Here is a 16,227-nt window from a genome sequence, read left to right as displayed (position 1 = left end):
GATGCTCTGGGTAAAATAGAAAGCTACCCAGAACTTTCCATAGTGAACATCAAGTAGCTTAAAATCAAAATGGTGACTCTTGTGATCAACAGCCTGGTTTCTTTCTGGTTGATTTTTTTCCCCATTAGTAATTTGGCTGTAGTGAGATTAATGATAAACCAGTTTGATTTACCTGAGAGGAAAATGGCCATGGTGGCCATTTGCTTTGAAGCTGTGTGCACACTAGAAAATTCACCACCTCTTCATATTGTGGGGTTCATGACAACTGGTCTCCTTCTCAGGACAGGGAGGGTTGGCACATGCTGTCCTTTTGAGTCTGACAACTGAATATAAGCCACACAAGGCCACCCTCAGCTCAGCCAGGAAGCATGTACTTTAAGAACATGTGATGATGCTGGGTGTGGTGGTACAGACCTGTAAGCTTAGTACTGGGAGGCTGAAGTAGGAAGATCATGAGTTAGAGGCCAGACTGGGCTGCTTAGGAAGTTCCAGAACAGCCTAAGCTACATATTGAGATCCTCTTTTGGACAAAAAGATCAAATAACAGGACAGTGTGGCCCATCCCAGATTTCCTTGAAACTCTCTGTTCTAAGCTAGTGTCCGTTCCAGTCGAGTCTTCAGTCCTGCTCAGTGTCTCCTCTCTGGAGGAAAGCTCCATGAGGCATATATAACCTTGTCCACAAGCATGACCTTGTCCTGTCAGGGGGACTGCACTTGATCACCAGTGACAGTGTTTTTAGCATCTGGAGGTACATGTTTGCTTTGCTAGTATAACTACCACACAGTGGTTATCTCTCTAATCGAAGAAAGGTGACAGGAGTTGGCTTTAAAATGATATGCGAACTCTCATTCTATAAACTTTCTTGGTGAATTTAGCCATGACATATTTCTGACATCTTCTCACTCGCCTTCTTCCCAACACCACCTTTCCCCATTTCACTGTGTTTGAAGACATTAGAGACAAACAGAGCAGCGCAGGCCTAGTACACAAGAGTCAACCATACAGCAAGGGGCTCAGTGGCAAGGTAGGGCATTTTCAGATGCCTGGGCTCCACCTGTGTGACATTATCCTTTGTTTCTTTTTCAAAGTAAACACGGCAGGATGTGAGCTGGCCCATAACTGAACACACGGAAACGTGGGAGCTGCCCGGCTAAGTGAAGAACACAGCTTCACAGCACAGCAGAGAGGATTTCTACCTCCTGCTACCAAGGAAGAGTTAGGCCTGCCCAGGAGCATACCTCTAGCCTGGGACTACTGATTGCCTGGTGCAGGAAGCCTGTATTAGTTAAAGGTACATTGGCAATGGGATTTCCTTCCAGCTTTTAAGGTCATTGGAAGTCAAGCTGAAACAGAAATTATTCTATTTTGTCAGGCAAAAAGCGTCCCTCTTGTGACTTAGGCTTTGCACTTTATTCCACTGTACGAATTCTATATCCCAGTGAATTCCTAGATGGTCTAGAAAAGGAATGATGTACTTAGCCATGACAACCTCAAACTTCCTTTTCATGTTCTTTCTTACTGGGGTTTGATTGATTGTTGCTCTACTGCTGAGTCATTTCTCCAACCCTTGTTTGTTCCTTGTGAGTATTGCCTTACTGGGATTGAATTCTGGTCCTCACACTTGCTGGGCAGGTACTCTACCACTTGAGCCACACCTCTAGCTTGTCTTTACTCTGATTATTTCTGAGGTAGGACCTCACTTTTTGCCTGAAACTGCCTGTGATCCTCCTGCTTATACTTTCCTGTGTCATTGAGTATAATAAGCATATGCCACGGTGCCCAGCCATTGCACTTACTTTAGAGCTGGGATAAAAGGTCCTTGATGCCACATGTTGATTGAGATGGCACCTTGAAGACTTTTCTACCTGGGCTGGCTTCAAACCAAAACCCTCTGATGTCTGCCTCCCAAATAGCTAGGACTACAGATTTGAACCACCACACCTGGCTCCTCTGGTTATTTTTGAGATAGGGTCTCATTTCCTGCCTGGGCTCAACTGGTCTGAGATCTGCCTACTATGCTTCCTTGCATTGCTGCGATGAAAGCCTGTGCCACCACAATCAGCTTTTTTAGTTCAGTTCCAGGCCAGCCTGGAGTCCTCACAATCTCAGCATCCCACGTGATGTATAACCCTCTGTGCTGGAAGTGAACATACCAAAAGGGGTAGGGAATTATATCAGGTAATCCCACCTCAGTATTGTGTTCAAGCTCTGTTCTTGTCTCAGAAGGAAAACTAGTTCTAGAATTATAGATGCTCTGTTGTCACCTATTTGGATCTCCACAGTTTCTATCGCGAGGTCATATTCAGGATTTCGTTTCCACTAAAATACACGTATTCCAAGAACAGAGTTTCTGTTTCCTACCTGTGCTTGCCTACAGTCCATACTCGATATTTTTGCTTTGAATATGGCTAGTGAGCAGGGATCATTTCTAGATTGGTCCCGTCACGTGAGAATACAAGGGTTATTTCCCCAAGATGGAAGGCTCATCTGCCAGTGGGTTGACTTCGGTGCAATAGGGGGTCCACCTACTAAACCAGGCAAGCTATTGCACATGGCAGGCCTTTGGAATAAAATAGACTGCAGAGATTAACCATTTCACAGGCAAAGAAGCTGAGTCTCCGATGGGTTAAGTGATTTCCCCCCCAATTTAGCCATCTCCTTGTGGAACTTCCTGTTGGTTTCAGCCTTCTTTTTGGGGGGGGGGTCAGGTCGTGGGGCCTGAACTCTAGGCCTGGGCGCTGTCCCTCAGCTCTTTAGCTCAAGGCTAGTGCTCTACCACTTGAGCCACAGTGCCACTTCCGGCTTTTTGCTTATGTGGTGCTGAGGAATCGAACCCAGGGCCTCTTGCATGCAAGGCAAGTGCTCTACCACTGAGCCACTTTCCCAGCCCCGGTTTCAGCCTTCTTGAGAAAGCACAAGACATAATCAACTGTTAGAACCACAGTCCAATTTCTGCAGCCCAGGCTCCTATCTTCCATGGGAAAGAAGGGTGTGATCATTTCCTTTGACCTTCAACTTCATGGTCTGCATCATTTTGGGTTGAGCATGTTAAGAAGTTCATAATCCTTACTGTTTCTCTACTAGAAGTCATTCCTATTTCTCCAATCCCAAAGCCAGCTGGTTCTTTGAGCTTTCTAGAGGCCCAGAGGAGACAAAAGTGGATTTGAGTATGGACTTCCATGTATTTTCTTCAAATTCAACTCATCTTGGGGGGTCTCACTTAGGACAGCCCCCCAGTTGGGTCACCCTGCCATTCATAGCACAGTCAACCTCCACCCTGAGTCTCTTCCTGCAAAAGTCCCTGAAGCCAGGGCAGGAAAAAAGGAAGTGAAGAGGCCAGAGAGTCCTATAGTTCTTATAATTCCTCCTACAGAGAAAAATCTATCCCCTTCCTCTTCCCCCCCCCCCCCCACCACCCTGATCGGCCTAGACTGATGTTGTATTTCCAACATTGCCTTTTATTCACGCGCCCTCAGCCAGGAAGCTCAGAACTGCAGAGGCCTCCGGAGGCAGGAGGAGGAAGTGTGGGGAAGGACAGAAGTAGAAGCAGAGAGGGCAGTGTATGTTCTGGTCTCCCTGGACACACATCAGAGGACAGCAGTGTGCTTCATCACCGGGAACTCCCGGAGTGGGAGTGTCTTTTGAGAGCCCGAAAGAAGCATCAGATAATCACTGTGAAAGATTAAAGTCACCTCTTAATTAGTACTTCTCTGCGGTGAGGATCTGCGCAGAGCACAGTGGGAAGCTGGAGGTTTCTTCACAAAGATCTCAACAGCCACCAGCTTGGTCAGATGCAATTAAAAGTAATTACACATACAGCAGCACTTAGCATGCAGGACATTAGGGAAAAACAAAAAACAAACAAAAACTGAGCCTCTGGAGTAGACCCTGAGGGAGGGAAGGATGTGGCGCTGGAGTTAGCTCCTGGTCTCTCCAGGATTGGGCTCCCCATACGACACTGGGAAAAAGGTTTTACCTCTCTGAGCTTGTTTCCCTATTTGTAAAAACAAAACAAACCAACCAACAAAAAACCAACAGACATAGCTATCATCTTGAAAGTGTTACAAGAGGATGTCCTTAAAGTGGGAGGCATTTTTAATAAATTTCCAAGTTTGTGAAGGTCCCATTCCCATTTACTTCTCTTAAAGGTAAGCAGAGCCAGAGGAAGAAAATCCCTCATTAGAACAAGATGAAGTTTCCTTTAAAATGAATTAATTAATAATTCATTAAAAGAAGTTCTCCAACCTTCCTATAGGCATTCAACACATCTCCATGGCCAAGAAGGCCTGGGATGGGAGAATTTGAGGGCTGGGATGAGGAAAAGGAGATCCAAGATGTCCTAAGTTGTGCTGTTTGGAGGAAGAAATGCTGTGCCAGCAGAGCTTAACCCTTTCCTCAGTTGCAGTCCAAGGACACATCCATCTGTCTTCTCTCCCAGGATTCCTTCCTGGTAAAACAAACATTTTTAAATCACTTAACACAAACTTCCTCTTATCCAGATTGTAAAGGTTTCTTCCTGGGGGGAGGAGAGTGACTTGGGCTGGTTTTGTGCTGTCAACTGTGACACCCAATGCGGCCATTAGATTGTCACTGCTCATCCCCTCCCTCCCCCTCAGTCCCCAGCCAGAGAATCAGCCAGAGGAAGAAGAGGGGAGGAAGGGAAGAGAGGGAGGAAGAGAAAGAGAGGGAAAAGGAGGAGGACTTTTAGAGGATAATAATAAGAGTGTATTTCATGATTAAGGTCTTTATCTTTCAGGAAATGTATGTGGTTATAGTTTTCTTTCTTACTAGAGTCTTCTAAGATGGACAGTTCGTTTGTCTTTAAATTTAGCTGTGGTCACAAGAGTCCAAAGTGATAGGAATAGAGTTGACTTTTTTCTCCCTTATGGAAGGGTCCCAGATTCAAGTTGTCCAAGGTCTTGCCAAGGTCATTGCCAAGGTGACCCAACACCATGACTTTCACAGTGTCCCAGCTCTGCTTTCCCACCCTTCTGGTGCCCTGCTCTGAGCCATCCCTGTTATCTGCAGCATCCTTCATGTGATTCATCTATGACTCAGACCACCACTGTCTCTCCAGCTCACACATCGAGGGTTTCGTGTATGTTGTTGTTCTGTATAAAACCGTCAGTTCATGTAAGGACTGCAGACTGCTATTTCCGCCTGCTGTGGTGATACTATACATAATGTATTTTCTTTGAAATGTGTCACACATCCACACACCCTCAGGAGGAAGTGGGAGAGGTTGTAAAGCAGCACAGTTGAGCACAGGGGTGTTTTTGCTACTGATGTACACAGCAGTGAACGCTGGCTTTGCTATTTCTTGTCCAGTCTTTAACACCCAGGTCAGTTAACTGACCATGTCACTCCACTCATAGGTTTAACAGGCAGGAAAGTAGAGATCAGGATCTCAGTATCCCCTTCCTTGATGCCTTTTAGAGGGCTGCCCCATGCCACAGTCCCATGGATTATCTAGAGCAGGGATATCCACAAACTCAACATCATTAGCAAACATTTATTGAGGAATGGCTAAAAGTAAATGTGTATGTGTGTTGTGTATCTACGTGGCCAGTGGTGAGGAAAACTCCTAGGGGATCAAATAGCTACTTTTGCCACCAAACACTGTTAAAAAAAAAAAAAAAAGCATTTGCTGTGAATTGGTTTATTAAATCCTCATCACAAAGACAGAGAGAGCCAGTCTTTCAGAGACCTGCCTCTGAAGTGGATCTACTCTACTCTTCATTTTGCAGATGTGGGAACATAGTCCTAGAAAGAGTGAACTCATTTTTCTATTACTGTAGTCTCGATCTGTGATAGTATTTGGCTTTTAGACATGGCACTACCATTTATAAACGCAGGAGTACTTCCCTATCTGTATACATCTAAGTGAACAATGGCAAGCTACTGTCAGTAGGAAAATGTTATTATCCTTATATTATAGATGTAAGAGTATGGATATCAAGTACACCACCCATCTGCTGCCTAAGAAACAGATTCGTAAGTCACTGGAAAATTCCCTAGGATTCCTCCCAGGGCCCACCACCATGAGATACCTGAGGTGTCCAAGTATGAAGCTGGGAAAATAAAAAGCCAAACTTGTCTCCCCACCTTCCCCTCCCACCACCACACTTAGATTTATAGCCCTGGGGAGTGGAGTTTCTTCATAAGTCTGCTTCATGGCCTCCAGTTAGAGCTCCCTCAAGGATACCAAGCTGAAGACTCATCTGCCTACAGATGGTGGAGAAAAGTCGTTAGTGAGCATTTTCTTTCTTTTTTTCTTGCTCAGGGACTTAAAGCAAAAGCATCTGGAGTATCCAGTTAATACTTTCCCATTTTTACTTTTGTCATCTTCTCCAATGAGTAGAACACCTGCTGGGTGATTTGCTTAGAAATGAAAAATTAGAAAGTCTTTAACTCCCATTTCCTGCCTGGGGAACAGGACATTTCTCTCTTTCCCTCCCTCTCTATCTCTCTTTCCCTCTCTCTCCTTCTCTCTCTCCCCCATCTGCCTTTCTTCTTCTCTCTTTTTCCTCTCTCTCTCTGCTTCCCTCCCTCCTTCTCCTTCTTCCTCTTCCTTTCCCTTTCCTTCTCCTTTTTCCTTTCTCTCTCTGATTCTCGAGCCATCTAGCTGAAGCCCTCCACTTTCTTTAACAATACACCTTCCCTCTCCCAGTTAAACTTCTTGCTTTGCCACTTACAAAAGAAAGAAAGAAATGAAAAGTGAAATGCAATGTAGTCACTGTGACTACTCACACTTAGGGCAGGCACTAAGTTGGCACAAAATGTTCAAAGGACAACAGTTATATTAGGACTGGGAAGGTGGCTCCATGGTAGAGCACTTGCCTTGCATGCATGAGGCCCTGGGTTCGATTCCTCAGCACCACATAAGCAAAAAAGAAAAAAGCCGGAAGTGGTGCTGTGGTTCAAGTGGTAGAGCACTAGCCTTGAGCTGAAGAGCTGAGGGACAGCGCCCAGGCCCAGAGTTCAGGCCCCATAACCGGACCCAAGAAAAAAAAGAAAAGAAAAGAAAACAGTTATATTGCATCAATATTGTGTATTGAGTTTTAATATAATAACTACTAGTGTGACTGTCAATACTGTCAGTAACTACTACTGTTACTAGTCAATACACGTACATACATTCACACTATAACTAGCTCAAAAGTTACTCATTTCAATAACAGTAGTTGGAATTCCAAATGTACTGGATCTGTGTAACAAATCCTGGGTTTCCAAGACAGATACCAATCATCTGGAGCACTATAATGCGGGAGAAAGTTGAAAGGAAAGCCTGGTGCCCTGGTAAATGTTGGTTCTGTGAATTCCTGAGCTCTGTGGCATATGATGAGGCTCTATCATATATGCATGACATCTCTCACATAACTGGCAGACACCTCCCAGGGCCTAAAAGTGCAGGGAGAGAAAGGGCAGGTGGACTATGAGATATGAAAGCCTACAGGGTCCAGTGAGCCTCTCTCCCATGCACCCCTGCTCCTCCTCCATCTTCATGCCAGTTAACACTGGTAGCATTCAAGCTGAAGAGAAAATACATTACTATTTGCAATCAGGCCAGGCACAAGTGGCGAGCACTTGTTACTCAGGAAGAAGAAATGGAGAATCTAGAGAGAAGTTCAAAGCCAACCTTGGCCAAATGTTCACAAGTCCTCATTTCAATTAATAGCTGGGTTCTATTGTGGTTCCAGGCCATCCTGGGACCTACAGTCTCCTTACTTCTCACTCTCTTGGAGTGCAGCAATCATACAAAAAGTAAAAGCCCAGGATACACCTCAGAGGAGGAGGAGAGGAAGGCTGAGCCCTTCCAGCTATCCCCTGCTGAAGTCGCAAAAGAGTGAACCGAGGTGACATCCTGTGGAATACAGATGAGCCACTTAACTGAGCAACAGTTCCAGTTGTTGGCATAACATTGTGAGCAAACCAATGACTAACATTTGAATTTAAGGGTCATTTGTTAAATTGTAAAAGAGAAACAGAGAAAAGATGGGTTGGATAGAGTTGTGAGCTTTATATAACCCACAGCAGGAGCCTAAGTTTCCAAATTCCTATTTGGCTAAATCTTGGTAATACCATAAGAAAGGAAAATAATTGTACCACTCTTTGTTTTTATCATGGGAAGACCTGGGATGGTTCAAGTGATACAGTGCCTGCCTAAGAAGAAGTCTCAGAGGTCAAATTCTAGTACTATCAAAAAGAATGAGGAAGCCAGGTGCTGGTAGCTCATGCCTATAATCCTAGCTACTCAGGAGGCTGAGATCTGAGGACCACAGTTTAAAACCAGCCCAGACAGAAAAGTCGCCTATCTCTAATTAATCACTAAAAAACCGGAAGTGGTGCTATGGCTCAAGTGGTAGAGCACTAGCCTTGAGCACATAGAGGCTCAGAAACAGTGCTCAGACTGTGAGTTCAAGCCCCACAACCAACAAAAGGAAAAGAAATGAGGAACGAGAGCAAAGGAAATGGTGATATTGTCCAAAAACAAATGTTGGGGGAGAGAGGGGAAGGGGGAGAAGGGAGGGGGGAAGGAAGGGATGGTAGGGGAAAAACAAAGGATGAGGTAACAATGCTCGATAGGAAATGTACTCATTACCTTACTCATATAACTGTAACCCCTCTGTATACTATTTTTACAATAAAAAAGGGGGGGAAGATGCTAGACATGAAAAAAAATGTACCCTTTACCTGTAGTCCCTCTGTACATCACCTTCATAATAACAATAAAAAAATTTTAAGAATGAAGATGATGAAGAAAAGATGAAGGAGAACAGGAGGACATAATAAAGGTAGAAGAGGAAGAATAGGAGGAAATGGGGGAGGAGAGAAGAAAGTCAAAATCATGTAAATGCTGTAGGATGTAGCTTGCCAAATTTTTTTCTGAGCTAATGCTTACCCAGTTTAGCTGAGCTGATGTAATTGGAAAACATTAAATGTGTTTCCCTCTCATCTCCAAGTTTACTAGTGACTAGTCTGGATTCTCTCTTCTGCACATTAGAGGATTTGATACAAGTGATGACTTTTTATTCCTATAGTATTCTCCCCTGCCACTAAGACTTCTCTAGGCAAATCAAAGCAATTAATATGCAGTCCAATTTAGAAAGAAAAAAGACACAGAGAGAGAGAGAGAGAGAGAGAGAGAGAGAGAGAGAGAGAGAGAGAGAGAGAGAGAGAGAGAGAGAGAGAGGAGGGAAGGAAGGAAGGAAGGAAGGAAGGAAGGAAGGAAGGAAGGAAGGAAGGAAGGAAGGAAGGAAGGAGACAAGGGAGGGAGGGAGGGAGAGGGAGGGAAGGAAGGAAGGAGAGAAGGGAGGGAGGGAGGGAGAGACTCACTATTGCACAGGAAGAGAAGGCCTGGCATTCTTTTTGGGCTGTTATGCAGATATAGCACATTTATTTACTTTCTAGCTCTGTGAATGTGATCCTCATCAGATTCAGGTATGTGGACAACTCTAGCATCACCACAAAAGCATTCAGGTGAAGTGATTTATGCAGGGTGAGTCAGCCTCAGTAAGCAAGGCCTCACATCCAGTGAGTCAGGAGACCAGAATTCTCCATTCTGCTCAGTTCCTGGAACCTGAAGTATACCCACCGAGCAATAACCTGCATCAAAGCCATGTACCAAAGACAAATGAGATCACACTTAAAGGTGAAATTGTGGCGCTTGGAAGGAGTCATTTCAAGCACATATTACAATGGTGTTTTAGAGCTGGAATCGCAAAAATGTGGATGATTCCATGGACGTAGCTGATGTTCATCAGGGTAAGTGCTAGCAGTATAATGGCCGTATTTGAGGGTAGAGGGTACTCTGCAGAAGATCTATGGAGGCTGGATGCGAGCTGGGTAGCAGAGCACAGATGAAGGTCACATAATTCAGATAACATGTGTCCCTGAAAGACTATTTCTACTCTTCTCCTGCCCTGCTTGGCAGAAATCAATAAAGTGAAGAAAGTCTATTAGAAAACATATCAGGGTGGTAATACTAATAACTAAAATTTATTGAGAGTTTACTATGTGCCAGCTCCATTCTAAGCTCTTATATGTGTGTTCGCCCAATTCATCCTCGTAGTCCTTTGAGACTACTAGCAGTAATACCAGCACTTTCCAAATGAGAAAACAGGGGAGACAGAGGTTACAGAACTCGGGTGGCTGAACCCATGAGGGCATCGATCTCCTCTGACTGTACCAGTGTTGGGATGTTTCCTTTGTGTGCCACTTCCTCTAACCCCTGACTGTTGTTTCACTTGGTTGTTGTGTGTCCTTGCTGGTAAAAGGATAAGAGATTATGTAACAGGTTACTTTTACCAATTAACTGCCTTAGTAAAACCAATGCATTGAGCAGCTACCAGCTAGGAGGCAGGGTGTCAGCTATGGAGAAGCACAGTAGATGATATCATGGTCCGTGCTCTTAACATCCAGTCTTCTTAGGGAAGACAGCCATAGGTCTATTTATAGTAAGGCAATGTGAGCTCCCATACTGCTGACTCTCCCATCCCCCATGGGCCAACTCCTGTCCAAGGGAATGGGGTAACAGAGGAAATCCTTTTTCTACCTTAAGGACAAGGGAATTAAGGGACCCATTTGCCCTCACTCAGAGGGGCTTTTGCTAACTTTATTGCAAATGAGATTTCTATCTACACTTGAGTTGAGTTTGTGAAGCATCTTGAGGATTAAGAAGGAGACAGTCTGGTGGGTTTCTACAAAGTCCCCACCACTTATGAGAGCAGAGACCTGGAGACATCAGATCACAACAGGACTCCTAGATGGTACCACATTCAGTCTTTAGAAATGGTAGTGGCAAGGCAAATAAAGGGAGTAGTTGCTGTCTAGCAGTGTACATAGGACGCCACAGAAGGACCTAGTGAATCCCAACAAGATGAGTGGGTGAGATGGTAATGGCAAGAGGGGAGAGAGGAACCAAAGAGGAGACTAAGCAGGAATTTGCAGATAAAGAAGGTAGGGCAGGGGGAGGCAAAGGACGGAGTGAAGCACGACCACAATTCCGAAGTGGGGTACAGATTTACTAAAAATGGAGAGCTATGAAGCCATTGGAGAATCAATGGCAAGATCCTAAAACCATATGGACAATAGCATCGAGACGTTAGAGAATGAGGGGGTAAGCAAAGGCAGAATAAATCACGTCTGCTATAGTTCGTCAAACAAGAGGCAATGCAGATGGAGATGAGGCAAAACTGAAGGCGAAGGCAGGCAGGGAGGAGACAAAGCAAGTGAGGAAGAGCCAAGAGAGGCTGAAGCTCATGCCACCAGTCACGTAGCTGGCAAAGAAAACGAAGGGGCAGATCTGAAAAAAGAAGGTGGTATGCTCCAAGTGAGGACTGGTGGAAATATAAGTGCTAAACATGGAGATGGTAGGGGAGAACAGAGCATGTGATTTATTGCTCGACTGAGGACATGAAGGGACCTGATCTTGCCCTGTTAAAAAAGCCGGACCAATCAGTCATCTTACATACCTGTTTGCTGTGTCGTGTGAGACTGTTGGATGGAGAGTAAGACTAGGTTAATTGAATCGTACAGAGGACAGCTCCACAAGTTCTGCCCTGAAGCATACTGTTTAGCCAGATCGTTTTGTACCCAAGGAACTCTCCTTTCTATTTAACAGTCAGGGAAATTCCCCTTATCCCTGCCATCAGCTCTGAGCTCCTAGAGCAAAACAACTATGGAATGCCTTTGATGTTAATTTCATCCACCAGACTTACCCCACACCTTTGCTCTTGACATATGTACCTACACAAATTCCAGAGATCTGTAACTAAACCTTCCCAGAAGTACAGTTGACATGGTGATGCACAACTGTAATACCAGCTCCTTGGAAAGTGGAAGTAGGAAGGTTAGAGTTGGAAGCCTACCCTAGAGTTAAAAAAAAAAAAAAAATCATGAGACCTTCTCTGAAAAATAAACCATAAAAGTCAGTGAACTTGACTTAAAATGGCTGAGGGCTTACTGAGCAAATGCAAGTCCCTGAGTTCAAATCCCAATATTGCCCAACAAATAAAACCAAAACAACAAACAACAAAACAAGATACATGTTGTGCGTAAATTGTCCAAAGGCTTATGGGTAGGAGAATAGTGCAAATGACTCTAATGAAGGCATTTTTGGTTAAGGAAGTCATTAATATCTAATCAAGGCCCTGAGAATGAGGGAGAAGCTCACTACAGCTCTCTCCCAGGAAGTAAGAGAAACCCTAGCAACCTCATAGCTTTCCATCCATTCCTGAGACAGATTCCTTTTGTGCAGCTGCCTAATGGGGAAACACACCCTGAAAATAGCAATGACAAGTTCCCAAAGGTCAGAGTGGTAGTAACTCAGACTTGGTGATCCGTCTGGACTCAAATTAGCCCTCAAATTAGCACTCAAATTAGGTCTTAACTTAGAATTCCCCTTACTTGTACAAAGGAAATCCTTCAAGGTCTACCATGATTAAGATTTCTATCAAAGCAGAGACTTCTCAGGGATTTTTTTCCTGATGGCTGGAGAAATCAAGACAACCTGAAACTCACCCCCAGGTGGAAACTCCCAGAGAAGGAAAAGTTCTCCCAGAAATCCTGTCAGGACTTCCAGTCAGTAGCCCAGCTGCTGTCCAAGAATTCTAAGTCATGAGACGAAGGACAATGTGACAATGCCATCTGACTGGAATTCCACCCTGTGGTCTGTGCAGAAACATTTCAGAAACTAACAACACCCAATAAATGGTGCTCAGATAACTACTTCCTTTTGATAAGCCTTCCAAACTCTACCGGAAATCAAGACTTCACCAATGTCTGTGAAACTAAGAGCATCCGTCAATTTGTCTCTCCACAGACTCACAATTTATCCAAAGAACATTCTGGAGTACTTGAAGTTCTCCTAGGGTTTTGTTAGATTAGCTATGAGAGGCCCAAGACTCTAGCTAGGTTACTGTCTCTGACTTTGCCATACAGATGCAGGAAGGACCAACAATATTAAGTATTTGTTGACTTAACAAAGTTTGGGGAAATAGGGGTAGAAAGGTTCAAGCTGAGGGAGGAAGCAAGGAAATAACTTTGTTGCTGAATACAAGACTTCAGTTTCAGATCAGTAATATTTCATGGAGACTCTGGTAAAAATTTAAAAAAATATAAAAAAAGAAAAGATATTTAGTTGAGGTGAGTGGGCAAAGCAAACAAAGACATAACAGCAGATCAACCAGACTGGGTTTCTGGAATCTGTATCCAACACTGTGATAATTTTCACCTAGATCTCTAGGCAAGCCTAATTATTAAGAGGAATTTTGGTTCAGTTGGTAGAGCACTATCTTATGAGCCAAAGTATTATATCTAGTTTGAACACCAGTCTCAGACCAAAAAAGCAAAAGAAAAAAGAGGTGGATTTTTTTTTTTTTGCATTTGTGAAGAACTTGGTTCATCTTTTGAGAGTAAGGCATTATTGTTTTTCATACAATATTCAAACCATATTTTTCAATAGCTAATGGCTTAAGATATTTTTAAGTGTCTGTGTTTCAAAGGCTCATTTTATGTCTGTGTGGGTATGAGCACGTGAGTGTATGTTTGTGCATGCGTGTGCGTGCATAAGAGAGAGAGTGACTATTACAAAAACAGACTTTTGTAAAAATATCCAAAAGGAATACGGATCAGCTGGTAAATGCCTAGAGACAATTCCAATACCCACATAAATAGACCATGTAAGAATTTGCAGTGTCATATTTAACTGGCGTGACTAAAATAGACTCACTCTTTGTCAACTCATTTTCTGATTACTATGTGCTGTTTCTTGTGCACCTCAGGAATAACAAAACAAAATGCTGGAAAACATGTGCTTCACGCTGAAGCCATTAAACTTAACTCTCTGAGACTGCTTGCAATTAGGTCTTTCCTTCGTTCTCACTAGCAAAGTTGGATGCACACTTCCAGACGGCCTAGAGCTCTGGCAAGTCAGTCTGTGGTTTGGGGGGAGTCCAGAATGTGCTTTGCAGAAGCGGAAATAGAAGCATTTGTTCAGCTGGATAGTGGATCCATGGAAGGCTCTGGCTGTCCATAATAAAACACTGGTTAAGTAGAGAACAGAACAGCAAAAAATATCTGACAGCCTGAAACAGTGCTTATCTTTTGTCGTTTTCCAGGGAGCAACCATGTCACCATTTCTTCGGATTGGTTTGTCCAACTTTGACTGTGGGACCTGCCAGTCCTGTCAGGGTGAGGCTGTGAACCCATACTGTGCCGTACTTGTAAAAGAGTATGTTGAATCAGGTAAGAATGGGGACTGAGGTGGGGAGGTGACTCCAGCTAGGAATATTGGATGATGTCCTTCCAGGACCTTCAAGGTCATTTGATTCAACTGGAATTTACAGCTCAAGACATCAATGACCAGTGTGTCTTAAGGACGCATACTAAGTGATACGTACTGACTAGAACCTTAAGACCCACTGCTGTTTTTGGTTTTTTTCACATAAACAAAGATAAGGCAAAAGGTTGAGGAAATTAGGTGAAGTATTAATGCAGAAGAAGCACATAGAGGATGTATAACCTCTACTCATAAGCCTAGTTGCTTTAAATGATTACGAGTAGATTAATACTGTCTAATCTAATTTGATCTTGGGATCAACTCTAAAGACTGCTTATTGTTTCCTTGGCTAAGCTTGGTGAAGTTTGGGGGAGTGAATCTATCGTGAACCATTATAATCCAAATTCTAGCAACTTGCACTTACTAAGATCCTACCTGAATGGAAGTATAGCCATGTCTTAGGTGAACACGTCCAAGCAGCAAGTTCATGTCAAGGGGTCAAACTATGTCTGTGAGCCAAGATTCCCTCCGTAGACTTAGAGTCTTCTTTTTCTAATGGACTGTGTGTGTGGTCCCTTCAGCTTCCATTCATCCTTCTGCTTTTTAGGATTCTAAGGACTTTGCAAGGGAAAGGTAGGGGAAAGTTTATATACCAAAACCTTCCCATCCTCATAACCTTTTCCTGATTCCCTGCATTCAGACTGATTCAGGAGACATGTGACTCCCGGCCCACAAGGGTAGAGATTTGAAGTAACAGAGAAGTAAGTCTTCATAACTACTATATACAAAAGTGTTCTTGAAGAGCCTACTTTGAGGGCCCTAGGACTAGAGCAGAGAGGAAAACACAACACAAAAAATAGCAAGCAAGTCCAGAAAGAGCTCTCTTCCTTGACAGCTCCTACTCTCATAGCAAAAGGCAATCATCCAAACTACAACGTGATAAGTAATGGTAAGTAAGGCATTTAAAGGGAGAGGAGAAGGATGGATACAGAAAAATGTCTGTTATTCTACGGAGAGTAGTCCTAAGGAGACCTCTGTAGGGGACTGGGAGCACTCACAGATGCAAGGGGAAACTGAGTCAAGTGGTGGAACTTCCATTGGAGGCAAACAGGTCAGAATTCTGAGAAGTCTAAATCCCACTGTGCTGCCTCAAACCAATAGCTAAAACAAAAAACAAAAATAAAGTAAAAACATTTTACGGCTCAGTTCACCCCTCCAGCCACTCTAAGTACATCAAAGGCAAGAAGACTGTAACATCTTGATTTTTTTCCCTCTGCCCCAAGTTCTCTCCTGTTTAGTTAAAAGTGAGAATGCCACTTGCTCCCAACCTAAACCCTTGCAAATGTCACAGACATCTTTGAAGTGTAAAATGTCTAAGTTTTTCAAAGCTGCTTTGGACTCAATGTGTCTCCTGGACCTGGTGTTCTCTCCAGCTTTAGGTCTCGCTGACATTTGCCTCTGGAGAGTCTTTTTCTTTACTTTTCTTTTCTTTTTTCTTTTCTCTTTTCTTTTTTTTTTTTTGAAATTTCCTTCTTCTTTTGGTCTTGCCTTTGAACTTGGTCTAATCAGCCATGTGGATCAAGAGACCTTGTCAGAAAAGAAGGAAACAATTTTTCTAAAAGATTGGCCTGTAGACTGTAGCGATTTCTCGGTTTGATTCTTGTGTTGTTAGTTTTGTTCTCATTAGAAATCACTCTGAATGTTATCACGCAAGTATTATTCTTACAGGACTTAAGGAGGGTTTTGAACTTTGGTTTGTGTGAAGCTGCATTGTGTGTGTGAAACAGAGAGGGGGGAGGGAGAGGGAGAGAGAGAGAGGGAGAGAGAGAGAGAGAGAGAGAGAGAGAGAGAGAGAGAGAGAGAGAGAGAGAGAGAGAGAGAGAGAGAGAGAGAGAGATGAGTCAAGAGAATGAACAGGCTCTATGGCAGGTGCTTTCTGTTTGTG

The 16,227-nt window shown here is 43.6% G+C and overlaps 1 protein-coding gene across 8 annotated transcripts in view; it reads left to right on the top strand.

Annotated features, from left to right (window-relative positions):
* The window catches only part of LOC138807721 (protein kinase C theta type), an 84,591-nt gene that overhangs the window by 20,278 nt on the left and 48,086 nt on the right, over positions 1-16,227 (top strand). For 4 of the 8 annotated variants that reach the window (XM_069993508.1, XM_069993510.1, XM_069993509.1 and 1 more), the window contains 2 exons: positions 1,090-1,292; positions 14,122-14,248. In XM_069993508.1, the coding sequence (XP_069849609.1) occupies positions 14,131-14,248 (118 nt within the window). In that variant the 5' untranslated portion in view covers positions 1,090-1,292; positions 14,122-14,130. Of the gene's footprint in view, positions 1-1,089; positions 1,293-4,349; positions 4,452-14,121; positions 14,249-16,227 lie in introns of those variants that run through there. The other 4 variants (XM_069993512.1, XM_069993514.1, XM_069993513.1 and 1 more) reach the window with 2 other exon arrangements.

This window comes from Dipodomys merriami, unplaced genomic scaffold (assembly GCF_024711535.1).
Source record: "Dipodomys merriami isolate MVZ:Mamm:240054 unplaced genomic scaffold, mDipMer1.0.p SCAF_429, whole genome shotgun sequence".
NCBI lineage: Eukaryota > Metazoa > Chordata > Mammalia > Rodentia > Heteromyidae > Dipodomys > Dipodomys merriami.
Note: the sequence above shows the minus strand (reverse complement) of the source record. Positions and strands in the feature narration are given on the sequence as shown.